At 36.1% G+C, this 26,980-nt stretch overlaps 1 protein-coding gene across 1 annotated transcript in view; it reads right to left on the bottom strand.

The window, feature by feature from the left end:
* LOC123488227 (guanine nucleotide exchange protein smcr8a-like) overlaps positions 1-26,980 on the bottom strand; it is a gene marked incomplete at its 5' end in the record, with an annotated part of 39,019 nt that continues 12,039 nt past the window's right edge. Inside the window, one exon of the mRNA XM_045219114.1 lies at positions 1-1,171. Coding sequence (XP_045075049.1) covers positions 361-1,171 — 811 coding nt within the window. The remainder of the gene's footprint in view (positions 1,172-26,980) is intronic.

Here is a 26,980-nt window from a genome sequence, read left to right as displayed (position 1 = left end):
GACAGACAGCCATCCATCTCCAACCTAGAGTGAATCTCCTAACCCTCAGTCTCTTCCTGATACCTAAGGAGGAGGAGACAGACAGCCATCCATCTCCAACCTAGAGTGAATCTCCTAACCCTCAGTCTCTTCCTGATACCTAAGGAGGAGACAGACAGCCATCCATCCATCTCCAACCTAGAGTGAATCTCCTAACCCTCAGTCTCTTCCTGATCCCTAAGGAGGAGACAGACAGCCAGCCATCTCCAACCTAGAGTGAATCTCCGCAGATCTTCTCCTCCCATGTTGTTTTGAGGAGGTGAGTAGAGAGAGACGCGAGGGCTCAGGCTAGGAGATTCCACTTCCAGTCAGAGTTTCAGATCAGATCTTGTATAGGAGACTGGTAGTGTAGTTAAAGGTGAAGCTGGGTGGCGCTCTGCCCCTAGTAGCAGACTGAAGGATGGCAGGGTCTATGCCCTGCTCTGGGATTATAGCGCCCCCAGTGGTAGAGTCTAGGTACTGCTCTGGGATTATAGCACCCCCTGTGGTAGGGTCTAGGTACTGCTCTGTATTCACTCCAGTACTAGACTCAGGGTCTTGTTGGGTTATAGCGCCCCCTGTGGTAGAGTCTAGGTACTGCTCTGTATTCACTCTGCCTCCAGTACTAGACTCAGGGTCTTGTTGGGTTATAGCGCCCCCTGTGGCAGGGTCTAGTATGTCGTTAGGTTCCAGGTCCCGCTGTGTGGTTACGGGCGTGCTGTCTGTCTCCGGGTAGGGTTGTGTCGTAACAGCTCCTCCTGTGGTGCCGTCCAGGTACTGCAGCGTGATCAGCCGACTGAGGTACATCAGGATGGAACAGTCGTCTTCCCCGAGCCTGAGCTGATCCCTCAGGAAGCCCCGCTTCCTGTCCTCTACTTCCTGCCTCTGCTCCTGGTGGCTGATGGGAAGGTGGAGGTGGTGTGTAAAGCTGATGAGGAAGGCCCGGGCAGCCAGTCTACTGAGCGTGCTCTGTAGATGCAGGAAGTAGTTGGAGCCTCGGCGGAGGTGGGTGCGGTGGTCCGTCACGTTGGCCAGGAGGGTTCCGCTGTAGCCGGGGCAACGGAGGGTCTTCTGGTCAGCGTCCAGGACGGAGATGTAACGGCTGTAGCGAGACAGAGAGCAAAGCATGCTGGTCCCCACGGGAGACGCCATCCTGGAGGGAAAAAAAGGGAGGGAGAGCTTCAATGAGTCTGAATGAGATGTACGGTGCCTAGTGAAAGTCTTAAAAAAAAAATCAATATTTTTTATTGATCAATGGGGGAAAAAAATCCCCATTTAATGCACTTCTAGATTTTAATTTAAGGCTGCAAAATGTGAAAACTATGCAAAGTGTGTGTAGACTTTCATTAGGCACTGTCTGTATGGGTAGGAGCTAGGAGGAGGCACGTCTACTGTATTTAGGGTAGGAGCTAGGAGGAGGCACGTCTACTGTCTGTATGGGTAGGAGCTAGGAGGAGGCACGTCTACTGTCTGTATGGGTAGGAGCTAGGAGGAGGCACGTCTACTGTCTGTATGGGTAGGAGCTAGGAGGAGGCACGTCTACTGTCTGTATGGGTAGGAGCTAGGAGGAGGCACGTCTACTGTCTGTATGGGTAGGAGCTAGGAGTGAGGAGGCACGTCTACTGTATTTAGGGTAGGAGCTAGGAGGAGGCACGTCTACTGTATTTAGGGTAGGAGCTAGGAGGAGGCACGTCTGCTGTATTTAGGGTAGGAGCTAGGAGGAGCACGTCTACTGTATAGTAGGTAGGAGCTAGAGGAGGCACGTCTACTGTCTTTAGGGTAGGAGCTAGGAGGAGGCACGTCTACTGTCTGTATGGGTAGGAGCTAGGAGGAGGCACGTCTACTGTCTGTAGGGTAGGAGCTAGGAGGAGGCACGTCTACTGTCTGTATGGGTAGGAGCTAGGAGGAGGCACGTCTACTGTCTGTAGGGGTAGGAGCTAGGAGGAGGCACGTCTACTGTCTGTATGGGTAGGAGCTAGGAGGAGGCACGTCTACTGTCTGTATGGGTAGGAGCTAGGAGGAGGCACGTCTACTGTCTGTATGGGTAGGAGCTAGGAGGAGGCACGTCTACTGTCTGTATGGGTAGGAGCTAGGAGGAGGCACGTCTACTGTCTGTATGGGTAGGAGCTAGGAGGAGGCACGTCTACTGTCTGTATGGGTAGGAGCTAGGAGGAGGCACGTCTACTGTCTGTAGGGTAGGAGCTAGGAGGAGGCACGTCTACTGTCTGTATGGGTAGGAGCTAGGAGGAGGCACGTCTACTGTCTGTATGGGTAGGAGCTAGGAGGAGGCACGTCTACTGTCTGTATGGGTAGGAGCTAGGAGGAGGCACGTCTACTGTCTGTATGGGTAGGAGCTAGGAGGAGGCACGTCTGTCATGGGTAGGAGCTAGGAGGCACGTCTACTGTCTGTATGGGTAGGAGCTAGGAGGAGGCACGTCTACTGTCTGTATGGGTAGGAGCTAGGAGGAGGCACGTCTACTGTCTGTATGGGTAGGAGCTGGAGGAGGCCGTCTACTGTCTGTATGGGTGGGAGCTAGGAGGCACGTCTACTGTCTGTATGGGTAGGAGCTAGGAGGAGGCACGTCTACTGTCTTTAGGGTAGGAGCTAGGAGGGAGCATACGTACTGTCTGTATTGGGTAGGCTCCAGCGAGGGGAGGCCCGCTACTGTCTGTAGCGGTAGGAGCTAGGAGGAGCCACGTCTACTGTGTCTTTCAAACGGGTAGGAGCTAGGAGGAGGCCGTCTGCACTGTCTGTAGGGTAGGAGCTAGGAGGAGGCACGTCTTACTGTCTGTAGGGTAGGAGCTAGGAGGAGCACGTCTACTGTCTCCTATGGGTAGGAGCTAGAGGGGGCACGTCTGTCTGTGGGTAGGAGCTAGGAGGAGGCACGTCTACTGTCATTTAGGGTGGAGCTAGGAGGAGGCACGTCTACTGTCTGTATGGGTAGGAGCTAGGAGGCGCCACGTCTACTGTCTTTAGGGTAGGAGCTAGGAGGAGGCACGTCTACTGTATTTAGGGTAGGAGCTAGGAGGAGGCACGTCTACTGTCTGTATGGGTAGGAGCTAGGAGGAGGCACGTCTACTGTCTGTATGGGTAGGAGCTAGGAGGAGGCACGTCTACTGTCTGTATGGGTAGGAGCTAGGAGGAGGCACGTCTGGACTAGGCTAGTTATAAACAGGAAGGACTGTATATAGGCTAGTTATAAACAGGAAGGACTGTATATAGACTAGTTATAAACAGGAAGGACTGTATATAGGCTAGTTATAAACAGGAAGGACTGTATATAGACTAGTTATAAACAGGAAGGACTGTATATAGACTAGTTATAAACAGGAAGGACTGTATATAGGCTAGTTATAAACAGGAAGGACTGTATATAGACTAGTTATAAACAGGAAGGACTGTATATAGGCTAGTTATAAACAGGAAGGACTGTATATAGGCTAGTTATAAACAGGAAGTACTGTATATAGACTAGTTATAAACAGGAAGGACTGTATATAGGCTAGTTAAACAGGAAGGACTGTATATAGACTAGTTATAAACAGGAAGGACTGTATATAGGCTAGTTATAAACAGGAAGGACTGTATATAGACTAGTTATAAACAGGAAGGACTGTATATAGACTAGTTATAAACAGGAAGGACTGTATATAGACTAGTTATAAACAGGAAGGACTGTATATAGACTAGTTATAAACAGGAAGGACTGTATATAGACTAGTTATAAACAGGAAGTACTGTATATAGACTAGTTATAAACAGGAAGGACTGTATATAGGCTAGTTATAAACAGGAAGGACTGTATATAGGCTAGTTATAAACAGGAAGGACTGTATATAGACTAGTTATAAACAGGAAGGACTGTATATAGACTAGTTATAAACAGGAAGGACTGTATATAGACTAGTTATAAACAGGAAGGACTGTATATAGACTAGTTATAAACAGGAAGGACTGTATATAGGCTAGTTATAAACAGGAAGGACTGTATATAGACTAGTTATAAACAGGAAGGACTGTATATAGACTAGTTATAAACAGGAAGGACTGTATATAGACTAGTTATAAACAGGAAGGACTGTATATAGGCTAGTTATAAACAGGAAGGACTGTATATAGGCTAGTTATAAACAGGAAGGACTGTATATAGACTAGTTATAAACAGGAAGGACTGTATATAGACTAGTTATAAACAGGAAGGACTGTATATAGGCTAGTTATAAACAGGAAGGACTGTATATAGGCTAGTTATAAACAGGAAGGACTGTATATAGACTAGTTATAAACAGGAAGGACTGTATATAGACTAGTTATAAACAGGAAGGACTGTATATAGACTAGTTATAAACAGGAAGGACTGTATATAGGCTAGTTATAAACAGGAAGGACTGTATATAGGCTAGTTATAAACAGGAAGGACTGTATATAGACTAGTTATAACAGGAAGGACTGTATATAGACTAGTTATAAACAGGAAGGACTGTATATAGACTAGTTATAAACAGGAAGGACTGTATATAGACTAGTTATAAACAGGAAGGACTGTATATAGACTAGTTATAAACAGGAAGGACTGTATATAGACTAGTTATAAACAGGAAGGACTGTATATAGGCTAGTTATAAACAGGAAGGACTGTATATAGACTAGTTATAAACAGGAAGGACTGTATATAGACTAGTTATAAACAGGAAGGACTGTATATAGACTAGTTATAAACAGGAAGGACTGTATATAGACTAGTTATAAACAGGAAGGACTGTATATAGGCTAGTTATAAACAGGAAGGACTGTATATAGACTAGTTATAAACAGGAAGGACTGTATATAGGCTAGTTATAAACAGGAAGGACTGTATATAGACTAGTTATAAACAGGAAGGACTGTATATAGACTAGTTATAAACAGGAAGGACTGTATATAGACTAGTTATAAACAGGAAGGACTGTATATAGACTAGTTATAAACAGGAAGGACTGTATATAGACTAGTTATAAACAGGAAGGACTGTATATAGGCTAGTTATAAACAGGAAGGACTGTATATAGACTAGTTATAAACAGGAAGGACTGTATATAGACTAGTTATAAACAGGAAGGACTGTATATAGGCTAGTTATAAACAGGAAGGACTGTATATAGGCTAGTTATAAACAGGAAGGACTGTATATAGACTAGTTATAAACAGGAAGGACTGTATAAGGCTAGTTATAAACAGGAAGGACTGTATATAGGCTAGTTATAAACAGGAAGGACTGTATATAGGCTAGTTATAAACAGGAAGGACTGTATATAGGCTAGTTATAAACAGGAAGGACTGTATATAGGCTAGTTATAAACAGGAAGGACTGTATATAGGCTAGTTATAAACAGGAAGGACTGTATATAGACTAGTTATAAACAGGAAGGACTGTATATAGGCTAGTTATAAACAGGAAGGACTGTATATAGGCTAGTTATAAACAGGAAGGACTGTATATAGCTAGTTATAAACAGGAAGGACTGTATATAGACTAGTTATAAACAGGAAGTGACTGTATATAGGCTAGTTATAAACAGGAAGGACTGTATATAGACTAGTTATAAACAGGAAGGACTGTATATAGGACTAGTTATAAACAGGAAGGACTGTATATAGACTAGTTATAAACAGGAAGGACTGTATATAGGCTAGTTATAAACAGGAAGGACTGTATATAGACTAGTTATAAACAGGAAGGACTGTATATAGACTAGTTATAAACAGGAAGGACTGTATATAGGCTAGTTATAAACAGGAAGTGACTGTATATAGACTAGTTATAAACAGGAAGTGACTGTATATAGGCTAGTTATAAACAGGAAGGACTGTATATAGGCTAGTTATAAACAGGAAGGACTGTATATAGACTAGTTATAAACAGGAAGGACTGTATATAGGCTAGTTATAAACAGGAAGGACTGTATATAGACTAGTTATAAACAGGAAGGACTGTATATAGGCTAGTTATAAACAGGAAGGACTGTATATAGACTAGTTATAAACAGGAAGGACTGTATATAGACTAGTTATAAACAGGAAGGACTGTATATAGGCTAGTTATAAACAGGAAGGACTGTATATAGGCTAGTTATAAACAGGAAGGACTGTATATAGACTAGTTATAAACAGGAAGGACTGTATATAGACTAGTTATAAACAGGAAGGACTGTATATAGGCTAGTTATAAACAGGAAGTGGACTGTATATAGACTAGTTATAAACAGGAAGGACTGTATATAGACTAGTTATAAACAGGAAGGACTGTATATAGGCTAGTTATAAACAGGAAGGACTGTATATAGACTAGTTATAAACAGGAAGGACTGTATATAGACTAGTTATAATACAGGAAGGACTGTATATAGACTAGTTATAAACAGGAAGGACTGTATATAGGACTAGTTATAAACAGGAAGGACTGTATATAGACTAGTTATAAACAGGAAGGACTGTATATAGACTAGTTATAAACAGGAAGGACTGTATATAGACTAGTTATAAACAGGAAGGACTGTATATAGACTAGTTATAAACAGGAAGGACTGTATATAGACTAGTTATAAACAGGAAGGACTGTATATAGGCTAGTTATAAACAGGAAGGACTGTATATAGGCTAGTTATAAACAGGAAGGACTGTATATAGACTAGTTATAAACAGGAAGGACTGTATATAGGCTAGTTATAAACAGGAAGGACTGTATATAGGCTAGTTATAAACAGGAAGGACTGTATATAGGCTAGTTATAAACAGGAAGGACTGTATATAGACTAGTTATAAACAGGAAGGACTGTATATAGACTAGTTATAAACAGGAAGGACTGTATATAGACTAGTTATAAACAGGAAGGACTGTATATAGACTAGTTATAAACAGGAAGGACTGTATATAGGCTAGTTATAAACAGGAAGGACTGTATATAGACTAGTTATTAACAGGAAGGACTGTATATAGACTAGTTATAAACAGGAAGGACTGTATATAGACTAGTTATAAACAGGAAGGACTGTATATAGACTAGTTATAAACAGGAAGGACTGTATATAGGCTAGTTATAAACAGGAAGGACTGTATATAGGCTAGTTATAAACAGGAAGTGGACTGTATATAGGCTAGTTATAAACAGGAAGGACTGTATATAGACTAGTTATAAACAGGAAGGACTGTATATCAGATGTATGACTAGTTATAAACAGGAAGGACTGTATATAGGCTAGTTATAAACAGGAAGGACTGTATATAGACTAGTTATAAACAGGAAGGACTGTATATAGACTAGTTATAAACAGGAAGGACTGTATATAGACTAGTTATAAACAGGAAGGACTGTATATAGACTAGTTATAAACAGGAAGGACTGTATATAGGCTAGTTATAAACAGGAAGGACTGTATATAGGCTAGTTATAAACAGGAAGGACTGTATATAGACTAGTTATAAACAGGAAGGACTGTATATAGGCTAGTTATAAACAGGAAGGACTGTATATAGGCTAGTTATAAACAGGAAGGACTGTATATAGGCTAGTTATAAACAGGAAGGACTGTATATAGGCTAGTTATAAACAGGAAGGACTGTATATAGACTAGTTATAAACAGGAAGGACTGTATATAGACTAGTTATAAACAGGAAGGACTGTATATAGGCTAGTTATAAACAGGAAGGACTGTATATAGGCTAGTTATAAACAGGAAGTGACTGTATATAGGCTAGTTATAAACAGGAAGGACTGTATATGAGACTAGTTATAAACAGGAAGGACTGTATATAGACTAGTTATAAACAGGAAGGACTGTATATAGGCTAGTTATAAACAGGAAGGACTGTATATAGACTAGTTATAAACAGGAAGGACTGTATATAGACTAGTTATAAACAGGAAGGACTGTATATAGACTAGTTATAAACAGGAAGGACTGTATATAGACTAGTTATAAACAGGAAGGACTGTATATAGGCTAGTTATAAACAGGAAGGACTGTATATAGAGCTAGTTATAAACAGGAAGGACTGTATATAGACTAGTTATAAACAGGAAGGACTGTATATAGGCTAGTTATAAACAGGAAGGACTGTATATAGGCTAGTTATAAACAGGAAGGACTGTATATAGACTAGTTATAAACAGGAAGGACTGTATATAGGCTAGTTATAAACAGGAAGGACTGTATATAGGCTAGTTATAAACAGGAAGGACTGTATATAGACTAGTTATAAACAGGAAGGACTGTATATAGACTAGTTATAAACAGGAAGTGACTGTATATAGGCTAGTTATAAACAGGAAGGACTGTATATAGACTAGTTATAAACAGGAAGGACTGTATATAGGCTAGTTATAAACAGGAAGGACTGTATATAGGCTAGTTATAAACAGGAAGGACTGTATATAGACTAGTTATAAACAGGAAGGACTGTATATAGACTAGTTATAAACAGGAAGGACTGTATATAGGCTAGTTATAAACAGGAAGGACTGTATATAGACTAGTTATAAACAGGAAGGACTGTATATAGACTAGTTACTAAACAGGAAGGACTGTATATAGACTAGTTATAAACAGGAAGGACTGTATATAGGCTAGTTATAAACAGGAAGGACTGTATATAGGCTAGTTATAAACAGGAAGGACTGTATATAGGCTAGTTATAAACAGGAAGGACTGTATATAGGCTAGTTATAAACAGGAAGGACTGTATATAGACTAGTTATAAACAGGAAGGACTGTATATAGGCTAGTTATAAACAGGAAGGACTGTATATAGACTAGTTATAAACAGGAAGGACTGTATATAGACTAGTTATAAACAGGAAGGACTGTATATAGGCTAGTTATAAACAGGAAGGACTGTATATAGGCTAGTTATAAACAGGAAGGACTGTATATAGACTAGTTATAAACAGGAAGTGGACTGTATATAGACTAGTTATAAACAGGAAGGACTGTATATAGGCCAGTTATAAACAGGAAGGACTGTATATAGGCTAGTTATAAACAGGAAGGACTGTATAAGACTAGTTATAAACAGGAAGGACTGTATATAGACTAGTTATAAACAGGAAGGACTGTATATAGGCTAGTTATAAACAGGAAGGACTGTATATAGACTAGTTATAAACAGGAAGGACTGTATATAGGCTAGTTATAAACAGGAAGGACTGTATATAGGCTAGTTATAAACAGGAAGGACTGTATATAGACTAGTTATAAACAGGAAGGACTGTATATAGACTAGTTATAAACAGGAAGGACTGTATATAGACTAGTTATAAACAGGAAGGACTGTATATAGACTAGTTATAAACAGGAAGGACTGTATATAGGCTAGTTATAAACAGGAAGGACTGTATATAGGCTAGTTATAAACAGGAAGGACTGTATATAGGCTAGTTATAAACAGGAAGGACTGTATATAGACTAGTTATAAACAGGAAGGACTGTATATAGACTAGTTATAAACAGGAAGGACTGTATATAGACTAGTTATAAACAGGAAGGACTGTATATAGACTAGTTATAAACAGGAAGGACTGTATATAGGCTAGTTATAAACAGGAAGGACTGTATATAGGCTAGTTATAAACAGGAAGGACTGTATATAGCACTAGTTATAAACAGGAAGGACTGTATATAGACTAGTTATAAACAGGAAGGACTGTATATAGACTAGTTATAAACAGGAAGGACTGTATATAGGCTAGTTATAAACAGGAAGGACTGTATATAGACTAGTTATAAACAGGAAGGACTGTATATAGGCTAGTTATAAACAGGAAGGACTGTATATAGACTAGTTATAAACAGGAAGGACTGTATATAGACTAGTTATAAACAGGAAGGACTGTATATAGACTAGTTATAAACAGGAAGGACTGTATATAGACTAGTTATAAACAGGAAGGACTGTATATAGACTAGTTATAAACAGGAAGGACTGTATATAGGCTAGTTATAAACAGGAAGGACTGTATATAGACTAGTTATAAACAGGAAGGACTGTATATAGACTAGTTATAAACAGGAAGGACTGTATATAGACTAGTTATAAACAGGAAGGACTGTATATAGGCTAGTTATAAACAGGAAGGACTGTATATAGACTAGTTATAAACAGGAAGGACTGTATATAGGGCTAGTTATAAACAGGAAGGACTGTATATAGACTAGTTATAAACAGGAAGGACTGTATATAGACTAGTTATAAACAGGAAGGACTGTATATAGGCTAGTTATAAACAGGAAGGACTGTATATAGGCTAGTTATAAACAGGAAGGACTGTATATAGGCTAGTTATAAACAGGAAGGACTGTATATAGACTAGTTATAAACAGGAAGGACTGTATATAGACTAGTTATAAACAGGAAGGACTGTATATAGACTAGTTATAAACAGGAAGGACTGTATATAGGCTAGTTATAAACAGGAAGGACTGTATATAGGCTAGTTATAAACAGGAAGGACTGTATATAGACTAGTTATAAACAGGAAGGACTGTATATAGACTAGTTATAAACAGGAAGGACTGTATATAGACTAGTTATAAACAGGAAGGACTGTATATAGACTAGTTATAAACAGGAAGGACTGTATATAGGCTAGTTATAAACAGGAAGGACTGTATATAGGCTAGTTATAAACAGGAAGGACTGTATATAGACTAGTTATAAACAGGAAGGACTGTATATAGACTAGTTATAAACAGGAAGGACTGTATATAGACTAGTTATAAACAGGAAGGACTGTATATAGAGCTAGTTATAAACAGGAAGGACTGTATATAGGCTAGTTATAAACAGGAAGGACTGTATATAGACTAGTTATAAACAGGAAGGACTGTATATAGACTAGTTATAAACAGGAAGGACTGTATATAGACTAGTTATAAACAGGAAGGACTGTATATAGGCTAGTTATAAACAGGAAGGACTGTATATAGGCTAGTTATAAACAGGAAGGACTGTATATAGGCTAGTTATAAACAGGAAGGACTGTATATAGGCTAGTTATAAACAGGAAGGACTGTATATAGGCTAGTTATAAACAGGAAGGACTGTATATAGGCTAGTTATAAACAGGAAGGACTGTATATAGACTAGTTATAAACAGGAAGGACTGTATATAGACTAGTTATAAACAGGAAGGACTGTATATAGACTAGTTATAAACAGGAAGGACTGTATATAGACTAGTTATAAACAGGAAGGACTGTATATAGACTAGTTATAAACAGGAAGGACTGTATATAGACTAGTTATAAACAGGAAGGACTGTATATTAGACTAGTTATAAACAGGAAGGACTGTATATAGACTAGTTATAAACAGGAAGGACTGTATATAGGCTAGTTATAAACAGGAAGGACTGTATATAGACTAAAGTTATAAACAGGAAGGACTGTATATAGGCTAGTTATAACAGGAAGGACTGTATATAGGCTAGTTATAAACAGGAAGGACTGTATATAGACTAGTTATAAACAGGAAGGACTGTATATAGGCTAGTTATAAACAGGAAGGACTGTATATAGACTAGTTATAAACAGGAAGGGACTGTATATAGACTAGTTATAAACAGGAAGGACTGTATATAGACTAGTTATAAACAGGAAGGGACTGTATATAGACTGCGCAAGGCAGTTATAAACAGGAAGGACTGTATATAGACTAGTTATAAACAGGAAGGACTGTATATAGACTAGTTATAAACAGGAAGGACTGTATATAGACTAGTTATAAACAGGAAGGACTGTATATAGACTAGTTATAGAACAGGAAGGACTGTATATAGGCTAGTTATAAACAGGAAGGACTGTATATAGACTAGTTATAAACAGAAGGACTGTATATAGACTAGTTATAACACAGGAAGGACTGTATATAGACTAGTTATAAACAGGAAGGACTGTATATAGACTAGTTATAAACAGGAAGGACTGTATATGACTAGTTATAAACAGGAAGGACTGTATAAGACTAATTATAAACAGGAAGGACTGTATATAGGCTGGTTATAAACAGGAAGGACTGTATATAGACTAGTTATCAAACAGGAAGGACTGTATATAGACTAGTTATAAACAGGAAGGACTGTATATAGACTAGTTATAAACAGGAAGGACTGTATATAGACTAGTTATAAACAGGAAGGACTGTATATAGGCTAGTTATAAACAGGAAGGACTGTATATAGGCTAGTTATAAACAGGAAGGGACTGTATATAGGCTAGTTATAAACAGGAAGGACTGTATATGAGGCTAGTTATAAACAGGAAGGACTGTATATATAGACTAGTTATAAACAGGAAGGACTGTATATAGGCTAGTTATAAACAGGAAGGACTGTATATAGACGCAGTTATAAACAGGAAGGACTGTATATACTAGTTATAAACAGGAAGGACTACTATACTAGGCTAGTTATAAACAGGAAGGACTGTATATAGACTAGTTATAAACAGGAAGGACTGTATATAGACTAGTTCATAAACAGGAAGACTGTATATAGACTAGTTATAAACAGGAAGGACTGTATATAGACTAGTTATAAACAGGAAGGACTGTATATAGGCTAGTTATAAACAGGAAGGACTGTATATAGGCTAGTTATAAACAGGAAGGACTGTATACAGACTAGTTATAAACAGGAAGGACTGTATATAGACTAGTTATAAACAGGAAGGACTGTATATAGACTAGTTATAAACAGGAAGGACTGTATATAGACTAGTTATAAACAGGAAGGACTGTATATAGACTAGTTATAAACAGAAGGACTGTATATAGAGCTAGTTATAAACAGGAAGGACTGTATATAGACTAGTTATAAACAGGAAGGACTGTATATAGACTAGTTATAAACAGGAAGGACTGTATATAGGCTAGTTATAAACAGGAAGGACTGTATATAGACTAGTTATAAACAGGAAGGACTGTATATAGACTAGTTATAAACAGGAAGGACTGTATATAGGCTAGTTATAAACAGGAAGGACTGTATATAGGCTAGTTATAAACAGGAAGGACTGTATATAGGCTAGTTATAAACAGGAAGGACTGTATATAGACTAGTTATAAACAGGAAGGACTGTATATAGCTATAAAACAGGAAGGACTGTATATAGAGCTAGTTATAAACAGGAAGGACTGTATATAGACTAGTTATAAACAGGAAGGACTGTATATAGGCTAGTTATAAACAGGAAGGACTGTATATAGACTAGTTATAAACAGGAAGGACTGTCATATAGACTAGTTATAAACAGGAAGGACTGTATATAGACTGGTTATAAACAGGAAGGACTGTATATAGACTAGTTATAAACAGGAAGGACTGTATATAGACTAGTTATAAACAGGAAGGGACTGTATATAGACTAGTTTATAAACAGGAAGGACTGTATATAGGCTAGTTATAAACAGGAAGGACTGTATATAGGCTAGTTATAAACAGGAAGGACTGTATATAGACTAGTTATAAACAGGAAGGACTGTATATAGACTAGTTATAAACAGGAAGGACTGTATATAGACTAGTTATAAACAGGAAGGACTGTATATAGGCTAGTTATAAACAGGAAGGACTGTATATAGACTAGTTATAAACAGGAAGGACTGTATATAGGCTAGTTATAAACAGGAAGGACTGTATATAGACTAGTTATAAACAGGAAGGACTGTATATAGACTAGTTATAAACAGGAAGGACTGTATATAGGCTAGTTATAAACAGGAAGGACTGTATATAGACTAGTTATAAACAGGAAGGACTGTATATAGGCTAGTTATAAACAGGAAGGACTGTATATGACTAGTTATAAACAGGAAGGACTGTATATAGACTAGTTATAAACAGGAAGGACTGTATATAGACTAGTTATAAACAGGAAGGACTGTATATAGGCTAGTTATAAACAGGAAGGACTGTATATAGGCTAGTTATAACAGGAAGGACTGTATATAGGCTAGTTATAAACAGGAAGGACTGTATATAGGCTAGTTATAAACAGGAAGGACTGTATATAGACTAGTTATAAACAGGAAGGACTGTATATAGACTAGTTATAAACAGGAAGGACTGTATATAGGCTAGTTATAAACAGGAAGGACTGTATATAGGCTAGTTATAAACAGGAAGGACTGTATATAGGCTAGTTATAAACAGGAAGGACTGTATATAGACTAGTGAAACAGGAAGGGACTGTATATAGACTCAGTTATAAACAGGAAGGACTGTATATAGGCTAGTTATAAACAGGAAGGACTGTATATAGACTAGTTATAAACAGGAAGGACTGTATATAGACTAGTTATAAACAGGAAGGACTGTATATAGACTAGTTATAAACAGGAAGGACTGTATATAGGCTAGTTATAAACAGGAAGGACTGTATATAGACTAGTTATAAACAGGAAGGACTGTATATAGACTAGTTATAAACAGGAAGGACTGTATATAGGCTAGTTATAAACAGGAAGGACTGTATATAGGCTAGTTATAAACAGGAAGGACTGTATATAGACTAGTTATAAACAGGAAGGACTGTATATAGGCTAGTTATAAACAGGAAGGACTGTATATAGACTAGTTATAAACAGGAAGGACTCGTATATAGACTTAGTTATAAACAGGAAGGACTGTATATAGACTAGTTATAAACAGGAAGGACTGTATATAGACTAGTTATAAACAGGAAGGACTGTATAGAGGCTAGTTATAAACAGGAAGGACTGTATATAGGCTAGTTATAAACAGGAAGGACTGTATATAGACTAGTTATAAACAGGAAGGACTGTATATAGACTAGTTATAAACAGGAAGGACTGTATATAGACTAGTTATAAACAGGAAGGACTGTATATAGACTAGTTATAAACAGGAAGGACTGTATATAGACTAGTTATAAACAGGAAGGACTGTATATAGACTAGTTATAAACAGGAAGGACTGTATATAGGCTAGTTATAAAGCAGGAAGGACTGTATATAGGCTAGTTATAAACAGGAAGGACTGTATATAGACTGAAGTTATAAACAGGAAGGACTGTATATAGGCTAGTTATAAACAGGAAGGACTGTATATAGGCTAGTTATAAACAGGAAGGACTGTATAGGCTAGTTATAAACAGGAAGGACTGTATAAGACTAGTTATAAAACAGGAAGGACTGTATATAGACTAGTTATAAACAGGAAGGACTGTATATAGACTAGTTATAAACAGGAAGGACTGTATATAGGCTAGTTATAAACAGGAAGGACTGTATATAGGCTAGTTATAAAACAGGAAGGACTGTATATAGACTAGTTATAAACAGGAAGGACTGTATATAGACTAGTTATAAACAGGAAGGACTGTATATAGACTAGTTATAAACAGGAAGGACTGTATATAGGCTAGTTATAAACAGGAAGGACTGTATAAGACTAGTTATAAACAGGAAGGACTGTATATAGACTAGTTATAAACAGGAAGGACTGTATATAGACTAGTTATAAACAGGAAGGACTGTATATAGGCTAGTTATAAACAGGAAAGGACTGTATATAGGCTAGTTATAAACAGGAAGGACTGTATATAGACTTAGTTATAAACAGGAAGGACTGTATATAGACTAGTTATAAACAGGAAGGACTGTATATAGACTAGTTATAAACAGGAAGGACTGTATATAGGCTAGTTATAAACAGGAAGGACTGTATATAGGCTAGTTATAAACAGGAAGGACTGTATATAGACTAGTTATAAACAGGAAGGACTGTATATAGACTAGTTATAAACAGGAAGTTGACTGTATAAACAGAGGCTAGTTATAAACAGGAAGGACTGTATATAGGCTAGTTATAAACAGGAAGGACTGTATATAGACTAGTTATAAACAGGAAGGGACTGTATATAGACTAGTTATAAACAGGAAGGACTGTATATAGACTAGTTATAAACAGGAAGGACTGTATATAGACTAGTTATAAACAGGAAGGACTGTATATAGACTAGTTATAAACAGGAAGGACTGTATATAGACTAGTTATAAACAGGAAGGACTGTATATAGACTAGTTATAAACAGGAAGGACTGTATATAGACTAGTTATAAACAGGAAGGACTGTATATAGACTAGTTATAAACAGGAAGGACTGTATATAGGCTAGTTATAAACAGGAAGGACTGTATATAGACTAGTTATAAACAGGAAGGACTGTATATAGACTAGTTATAAACAGGAAGGACTGTATATAGGCTAGTTATAAACAGGAAGGACTGTATATAGACTAGTTATAAACAGGAAGGACTGTATATAGACTAGTTATAAACAGGAAGGACTGTATATAGACTAGTTATAAACAGGAAGGACTGTATATAGGCTAGTTATAAACAGGAAGGACTGTATATAGACTAGTTATAAACAGGAAGGACTGTATATAGGCTAGTTATAAACAGGAAGGACTGTATATAGACTAGTTATAAACAGGAAGGACTGTATATAGGCTAGTTATAAACAGGAAGGACTGTATATAGACTAGTTATAAACAGGAAGGACTGTATATAGGCTAGTTATAAACAGGAAGGACTGTATATAGACTAGTTATAAACAGGAAGGACTGTATATAGACTAGTTATAAACAGGAAGGACTGTATATAGACTAGTTATAAACAGGAAGGACTGTATATAGACTACTTATAAACAGGAAGGACTGTTATAGGCTAGTTATAAACAGGAAGGACTGTATATAGGCTAGTTATAAACAGGAAGGACTGTATATAGACTAGTTATAAACAGGAAGGACTGTATATAGACTAGTTATAAACAGGAAGGACTGTATATAGACTAGTTATAAACAGGAAGGACTGTATATAGACTAGTTATAAACAGGAAGGACTGTATATAGACTAGTTATAAACAGGAAGGACTGTATATAGACTAGTTATAAACAGGAAGGACTGTATATAGGCTAGTTATAAACAGGAAGGACTGTATATAGGCTAGTTATAAACAGGAAGGACTGTATATGGCTAGTTATAAACAGGAAGGACTGTATATAGACTAGTTATAAACAGGAAGGACTGTATATAGACTAGTTATAAACAGGAAGGACTGTATATAGACTAGTTATAAACAGGAAGGACTGTATATAGGCTAGTTATAACAGGAAGGACTGTATATAGCTAGTTATAAACAGAGAAGGACTGTATATAGGCTAGTTATAAACAGGAAGGACTGTATATAGACTAGTTTATAAACAGGAAGGACTGTATATAGGCTAGTTATAAACAGGAAGGACTGTATATAGACTAGTTATAAACAGGAAGGACTGTATATAGACTAGTTATAAACAGGAAGGACTGTATATAGACTAGTTATAAACAGGAAGGACTGTATATAGGCTAGTTATAAACAGGAAGGACTGTATATAGGCTAGTTATAAACAGGAAGGACTGTATATAGGCTAGTTATAAACAGGAAGGACTGTATATAGGCTAGTTATAAACAGGAAGGACTGTATATAGGCTAGTTATAAACAGGAAGGACTGTATATAGGCTAGTTATAAACAGGGAAGGACTGTATATAGGCTAGTTATAAACAGGAAGGACTGTATATAGGCTAGTTAAGTAAACAGGAAGGACTGTATATAGACTAGTTATAAACAGGAAGGACTGTATATAGGCTAGTTATAAACAGGAAGGACTGTATATAGACTAGTTATAAACAGGAAGGACTGTATATAGGCTAGTTATAAACAGGAAGGACTGTATATAGACTAGTTATAAACAGGAAGGACTGTATATAGACTAGTTATAAACAGGAAGTGGACTGTATATAGGCTAGTTATAAACAGGAAGGACTGTATATAGACTAGTTATAAACAGAAGGACTGTATATAGACTAGTTATAAACAGGAAGGACTGTATATAGGCTAGTTATAAACAGGAAGGACTGTATATAGGGGCTAGTTATAAACAGGAAGGACCGTATATAGACTAGTTATAAACAGGAAGGACTGTATATAGACTAGTTATAAACAGGAAGGACTGTATATAGACTAGTTATAAACAGGAAGGACTGTATATAGGCTAGTTATAAACAGGAAGGACTGTATATAGACTAGTTATAAACAGGAAGGACTGTATATAGACTAGTTATAAACAGGAAGGACTGTATATAGACTAGTTATAAACAGGAAGGACTGTATATAGGCTAGTTATAAACAGGAAGGACTGTGATATAGACTAGTTATAAACAGGAAGGACTGTATATAGGCTAAGTTATAAACAGGAAGGACTGTATATAGAGCTAGTTATAAACAGGAAGGACTGTATATAGACTAGTTATAAACAGGAAGGACTGTATATAGACTAGTTATAAACAGGAAGGACTGTATATAGACTAGTTATAAACAGGAAGGACTGTATATAGGCTAGTTATAACAGGAAGGACTGTATATAGACTAGTTATAAACAGGAAGGGACTGTATATAGACTAGTTATAAACAGGAAGGACTGTATATAGACTAGTTATAAACAGGAAGGACTGTATATAGACTAGTTATAAACAGGAAGGACTGTATATAGACTAGTTATAAACAGGAAGGACTGTATATAGGCTAGTTATAAACAGGAAGGACTGTATATAGGCCTAGTTATAAACAGGAAGGACTGTATATAGACTAGTTATAAACAGGAAGGACTGTATATAGACTAGTTATAAACAGGAAGGACTGTATATAGGCTAGTTATAAACAGGAAGGACTGTATATAGACTAGTTATAAACAGGAAGGACTGTATATAGACTAGTTATAAACAGGAAGGACTGTATATAGACTAGTTATAAACAGGAAGGACTGTATATAGGCTAGTTATAAACAGGAAGGACTGTATATAGGCTAGTTATAAACAGGAAGGACTGTATATAGGCTAGTTATAAACAGGAAGGACTGTATATAGGCTAGTTATAAACAGGAAGGACTGTATATAGGCTAGTTATAAACAGGAAGGACTGTATATAGAGCTAGTTATAAACAGGAAGGACTGTATATAGGCTAGTTATAAACAGGAAGGACTGTATATAGACTAGTTATAAACAGGAAGGACTGTATATAGGCTAGTTATAAACAGGAAGGACTGTATATAGGCTAGTTATAAACAGGAAGGACTGTATATAGGCTAGTTATAAACAGGAAGGACTGTATATAGGCGTAGTTATAAACAGGAAGGACTGTATATAGGCTAGTTATAAACAGGAAGGACTGTATATAGACTAGTTATAAACAGGAAGGACTGTATATAGACTAGTTATAAACAGGAAGGACTGTATATAGGCTAGTTATAAACAGGAAGGACTGTATATAGGCTAGTTATAAACAGGAAGGACTGTATATAGACTAGTTATAAACAGGAAGGACTGTATATAGGCTAGTTATAAACAGGAAGGACTGTATATAGACTAGTTATAAACAGGAAGGACTGTATATAGACTAGTTATAAACAGGAAGGACTGTATATAGACTAGTTATAAACAGGAAGGACTGTAATATGGACTAGTTATAAACAGGAAGGACTGTATATAGGCTAGTTATATACAGGAAGTGGACTGTATATAGACTAGTTATAAACAGGAAGGACTGTATATGGCTAGTTATAAACAGGAAGGACTGTATATGGAGCTAGTTATAAACAGGAAGGACTGCTCACATATAGACTAGTTATAAACAGGAAGGACTGTATATAGGCTAGTTATAAACAGGAAGGACTGTATATAGACTAGTTATAAACAGGAAGGACTGTATATAGACTAGTTATAAACAGGAAGGACTGTATATAGACTAGTTATAAACAGGAAGGACTGTATATAGGCTAGTTATAAACAGGAAGGACTGTATATAGACTAGTTATAAGCAGGAAGGACTGTATATAGTGCTAGTTATAAACAGGAAGGACTGTATATAGACTATTATAAACAGGAAGGACTGTATATAGACTAGTTATAAAACAGGAAGGACTGTATATAGACTAGTTATAAACAGGAAGGACTGTATATAGACTAGTTATAAACAGGAAGGACTGTATATATGGCTAGTTATAAACAGGAAGGACTGTATATAGACTAGTTATAAACAGGAAGGACTGTATATAGGCTAGTTATAAACAGAAAGGACTGTATAGCTAGTTATAAATGGAAGGACTATATAGACTAGTTATAAACAGGAAGGACTGTCATATAGACTAGTTATAAACAGGAAGGACTGTATATAGGCTAGTTATAAACAGGAAGGACTGTATATAGACTAGTTATAAACAGGAAGGACTGTATATAGAGCTAGTTATAAAACAGGAAGGACTGTATATGACTAGTTATAAACAGGAAGGACTGTATATAGACTAGTTATAAACAGGAAGGACTGTATATAGGCTAGTTATAAACAGGAAGGACTGTATATAGCTAGTTATAAACAGGAAGGACTGTATATAGGCTAGTTATAAACAGGAAGGACTGTATATAGACTAGTTATAAACAGGAAGGACTGTATATAGACTAGTTGCATAAACAGGAAGGACTGTATATAGGCTAGTTATAAACAGGAAGGACTGTATATAGGCTAGTTATAAACAGGAAGGACTGTATATAGACTAGTTATAAACAGGAAGGACTGTATATAGGCTAGTTATAAACAGGAAGGACTGTATATAGACTAGTTATAAACAGGAAGGACTGTATATAGGCTAGTTATAAACAGGAAGGACTGTATATAGACTAGTTATAAACAGGAAGGACTGTATATAGACTAGTTATAAACAGGAAGGACTGTATATAGGCTAGTTATAAACAGGAAGGACTGTATATAGACTAGTTATAAACAGGAAGGACTGTATATAGGCTAGTTATAAACAGGAAGGACTGTATATAGGCTAGTTATAAACAGGAAGGACTGTATATAGACTAGTTATAAAACAGGAAGGACTGTATATAGGCTAGTTATAAACAGGAAGGACTGTATATAGACTAGTTATAAACAGGAAGGACTGTATATAGGCTAGTTATAAACAGGAAGGACTGTATATAGACTAGTTATAAACAGGAAGGACTGTATATAGGCTAGTTATAAACAGGAAGGACTGTATATAGACTAGTTATAAAGAAGGCAGATACGACTGTATATAGACTAGTTATAAACAGGAAGGACTGTATATAGACTAGTTATAAACAGGAAGGACTGTATATAGGCTAGTTATAAACAGGAAGGACTGTATATAGACTAGTTATAAACAGGAAGGACTGTATATAGACTAGTTATAAACAGGAAGGACTGTATATAGACTAGTTATAAACAGGAAGGACTGTATATAGGCTAGTTATAAACAGGAAGGACTGTATATAGGCTAGTTATAAACAGGAAGGACTGTATATAGACTAGTTATAAACAGGAAGGACTGTATATAGGCTAGTTATAAACAGGAAGGACTGTATATAGGCTAGTTATAAACAGGAAGGACTGTAGATAGACTAGTTATAAAACAGGAAGGACTGTATATAGACTAGTTATAAACAGGAAGGACTGTATATAGACTAGTTATAAACAGGAAAGGACTGTATATAGACTAGTTATAAACAGGAAGGACTGATATAGACTAGTTATAAACAGGAAGGACTGTATATAGACTAGTATAAACAGGAAGGACTGTATATAGACTAGTTATAAAACAGGAAGGACTGTATATAGACTAGTTATAAACAGGAAGGACTGTATATAGACTAGTTATAAACAGGAAGGACTGTATATAGACTAGTTATAAACAGGAAGGACTGTATATAGACTAGTTATAAACAGGAAGGACACAGACTAGTTATAAACAGGAGACTGTATATAGACTAGTTATAAACAGGAAGGACTGTATATAGACTAGTTATAAACAGGAAGGACTGTATATAGACTAGTTATAAACAGGAAGGACTGTATATAGACTAGTTATAAACAGAAGGACTGTATATAGGCTAGTTATAATCAGGAAGGACTGTATATAGGCTAGTTATAAACAGGAAGGACTGTATATAGACTAGTTATAAACAGGAAGGACTGTATATAGACTAGTTATAAACAGGAAGGACTGTATATAGAGCTAGTTATAAACAGGGAAGGACTGTATATAGACTAGTTATAAACAGGAAGGACTGTATATAGACTAGTTATAAACAGGAAGTGACTGTATATAGGCTAGTTATAAACAGGAAGGACTGTATATAGACTAGTTATAAACAGGAAGGACTGTATATAGAGCTGAAGTTATAAACAGGAAGGACTGTATATAGACTAGTTATAAACAGGAAGGACTGTATATAGACTAGTTATAAACAGGAAGGACTGTATATAGGCTAGTTATAAACAGGAAGGACTGTATATAGACTAGTTATAAACAGGAAGGACTGTATATAGACTAGTTATAAACAGGAAGGACTGTATATAGGCTAGTTATAAACAGGAAGGACTGTATATAGACTAGTTATAAACAGGAAGGACTGTATAGACTGAAGTTATAAACAGGAAGGACTGTATATAGGCTAGTTATAAACAGGAAGGACTGTATATAGACTAGTTATAAACAGGAAGGACTGTATATAGACTAGTTATAAACAGGAAGGACTGTATATAGACTAGTTATAAACAGGAAGGACTGTATATAGGCTAGTTATAAACAGGAAGGACTGTATATAGACTAGTTATAAACAGGAAGTGGACTGTATATAGACTAGTTATAAACAGGAAGGACTGTATAAGGCTAGTTATAAAACAGGAAGGACTGTATATAGACTAGTTTATAAACAGGAAGACTTCTATCAGGACTGTATATAGACTAGTTATAAACAGGAAGGACTGTATATAGACTAGTTATAAACAGGAAGGACTGTATAGACCAGTTATAAACAGGAAGGACTGTATATAGACTAGTTATAAACAGAAGGACTGTATATAGGCTAGTTATAAACAGGGAAGGACTGTATATAGACTAGTTATAAAAGGAAGGACTGTATATAGGCTAGTTATAAACAGAGGCTGTATATAGACTAGTTATAAACAGGAAGGACTGTATATAGACTAGTTATAAGCAGGAGACTGTATATGGACTAGTTATAAACAGGAAGGACTGTATATAGACTAGTTATAAACAGGAAGGACTGTATATAGACTAGTTATAAACAGGAAGGACTGTATATAGACTAGTTATAAACAGGAAGGACTGTATATAGACTAGTTATAAACAGGAAGGACTGTATATAGGCTAGTTATAAACAGGAAGGACTGTATATAGGCTAGTTATAAACAGGAAGGACTGTATATAGACTAGTTATAAACAGGAAGGACTGTATATAGACTAGTTATAAACAGGAAGGACTGTATATAGACTAGTTATAAACAGGAAGGACTGTATATAGACTAGTTATAAACAGGAAGGACTGTATATAGGCTAGTTATAAACAGGAAGGACTGTATATAGACTAGTTATAAACAGGAAGGACTGTATATAGGCTAGTTATAAACAGGAAGGACTGTATATAGGCTAGTTATAAACAGGAAGGACTGTATATAGGCTAGTTATAAACAGGAAGGACTGTATATAGACTAGTTATAAACAGGAAGGACTGTATATAGACTAGTTATAAACAGGAAGGACTGTATATAGACTAGTTATAAACAGGAAGGACTGTATATAGACTAGTTATAAACAGGAAGGACTGTATATAGGCTAGTTATAAACAGGAAGTGGACTGTATATAGGCTAGTTATAAACAGGAAGGACTGTATATAGACTAGTTATAAACAGGAAGTGGACTGTATATAGACTAGTTATAAACAGGAAGTGGACTGTATATAGACTAGTTATAAACAGGAAGGACTGTATATAGACTAGTTATAAACAGGAAGGACTGTATATAGGCTAGTTATAAACAGGAAGGACTGTATATAGACTAGTTATAAACAGGAAGGACTGTATATAGACTAGGTTATAAACAGGAAGTGACTGTATATAGACTAGTTATAAACAGGAAGGACTGTATAGACTAGTTATAAACAGGAAGGACTGTATATAGACTAGTTATAAACAGGAAGGACTGTATATAGACTAGTTATAAACAGGAAGGACTGTATATAGACTAGTTATAAACAGGAAGGACTGTATATAGGCTAGTTATAAACAGGAAGGACTGTATATAGACTAGTTATAAACAGGAAGGACTGTATATAGACTAGTTATAAACAGGAAGGACTGTATATAGACTTATAAACAGGAAGGACTGTATATAGACTAGTTATAAACAGGAAGGACTGTATATAGGCTAGTTATAAACAGGAAGGACTGTATATAGGCTAGTTATAAGCAGGAAGGACTGTATATAGGCTAGTTATAAACAGGAAGGACTGTATATAGACTAGTTATAAACAGGAAGGACTGTATATAGACTAGTTATAAACAGGAAGGACTGTATATAGACTAGTTATAAACAGGAAGGACTGTATATAGGCTAGTTATAAACAGGAAGGACTGTATATAGACTAGTTATAAACAGGAAGGACTGTATATAGGCTAGTTATAAACAGGACAGGACTGTATATAGACTAGTTATAAGCAGGAAGGACTGTATATGACTAGTTATAAACAGGAAGGACTGTATATAGACTAGTTATAAACAGGAAGGACTGTATATAGACTAGTTATAAACAGGAAGGACTGTATATAGGCTAGTTATAAACAGGAAGGACTGTATATAGACTAGTTATAAACAGGAAGGACTGTATATAGACTAGTTATAAACAGGAAGGACTGTATATAGACTAGTTATAAACAGGAAGGACTGTATATAGGCTAGTTATAAACAGGAAGGACTGTATATAGACTAGTTATAAACAGGAAGGACTGTATATAGACTAGTTATAAACAGGAAGGACTGTATATAGACTAGTTATAAACAGGAAGGACTGTATATAGACTAGTTATAAACAGGAAGGACTGTATATAGACTAGTTATAAACAGGAAGGACTGTATATAGGCTAGTTATAAACAGGAAGGACTGTATATAGGCTAGTTATAAACAGGAAGGACTGTATATAGGCTAGTTATAAACAGGAAGGACTGTATATAGACTAGTTATAAACAGGAAGGACTGTATATAGACTAGTTATAAACAGGAAGGACTGTATATAGACTAGTTATAAACAGGAAGGACTGTATATAGACTAGTTATAAACAGGAAGGACTGTATATAGGCTGTATAACAGGAGCTAGACTAGTTATAAACAGGAAGGACTGTATATAGGCTAGTTATAAACAGGAAGGACTGTATATAGACTAGTTATAAACAGGAAGGACTGTATATAGACTAGTTATAAACAGGAAGGACTGTATATAGACTAGTTATAAACAGGAAGGACTGTATATAGGCTAGTTATAAACAGGAAGGACTGTATATAGGCTAGTTATAAACAGGAAGGACTGTATATAGGCTAGTTATAAACAGGAAGTGACTGTATATAGGCTAGTTATAAACAGGAAGGACCGTATATAGACTAGTTATAAACAGGAAGGACTGTATATAGACTAGTTATAAACAGGAAGGACTGTATATAGACTAGTTATAAACAGGAAGGACTGTATATAGACTAGTTATAAACAGGAAGGACTGTATATAGACTAGTTATAAACAGGAAGGACTGTATATAGACTAGTTATAAACAGGAAGGACTGTATATAGCTAGTTATAAACAGGAAGGACTGTATATAGGCTAGTTATAAACAGGAAGGACTGTATATAGACTAGTTATAAACAGGAAGGACTGTATATAGGCTAGTTATAAACAGGAAGGACTGTATATAGACTAGTTATAAACAGGAAGGACTGTATATAGACTAGTTATAAACAGGAAGGACTGTATATAGACTAGTTATAAACAGGAAGGACTGTATATAGGCTAGTTATAAACAGGAAGGACTGTATATAGACTAGTTATAAACAGGAAGGACTGTATATAGGCTAGTTATAAACAGGAAGGACTGTATATAGACTAGTTATAAACAGGAAGGACTGTATATAGACTAGTTATAAACAGGAAGGACTGTATATAGACTAGTTATAAACAGGAAGGACTGTATATAGACTAGTTATAAACAGGAAGGACTGTATATAGACTAGTTATAAACAGGAAGGACTGTATATAGGCTAGTTATAAACAGGAAGGACTGTATATAGACTAGTTATAAACAGGAAGTGGACTGTATATAGGCTAGTTATAAACAGGAAGGACTGTATATAGGCTAGTTATAAACAGGAAGGACTGTATATAGACTAGTTATAAACAGGAAGGACTGTATATAGACTAGTTATAAACAGGAAGGACTGTATATAGACTAGTTATAAACAGGAAGGACTGTATATAGACTAGTTATAAACAGGAAGGACTGTATATAGACTAGTTATAAACAGGAAGGACTGTATATAGACTAGTTATAAACAGGAAGGACTGTATATAGGCTAGTTATAAACAGGAAGGACTGTATATAGACTAGTTATAAACAGGAAGGACTGTATATAGACTAGTTATAAACAGGAAGGACTGTATATAGGCTAGTTATAAACAGGAAGGACTGTATATAGACTAGTTATAAACAGGAAGGACTGTATATAGGCTAGTTATAAACAGGAAGGACTGTATATAGGCTAGTTATAAACAGGAAGGACTGTATATAGACTAGTTATAAACAGGAAGGACTGTATATAGACTAGTTATAAACAGGAAGGACTGTATATAGGCTAGTTATAAACAGGAAGACTGTATATAGACTAGTTATAAACAGGAAGGACTGTATATAGACTAGTTATAAACAGGAAGGACTGTATATAGACTAGTTATAAACAGGAAGGACTGTATATAGACTAGTTATAAACAGGA

This window comes from Coregonus clupeaformis, unplaced genomic scaffold (genome assembly GCF_020615455.1).
Source record: "Coregonus clupeaformis isolate EN_2021a unplaced genomic scaffold, ASM2061545v1 scaf2073, whole genome shotgun sequence".
Taxonomy (NCBI): domain Eukaryota; kingdom Metazoa; phylum Chordata; class Actinopteri; order Salmoniformes; family Salmonidae; genus Coregonus; species Coregonus clupeaformis.
Note: the sequence above shows the minus strand (reverse complement) of the source record. Positions and strands in the feature narration are given on the sequence as shown.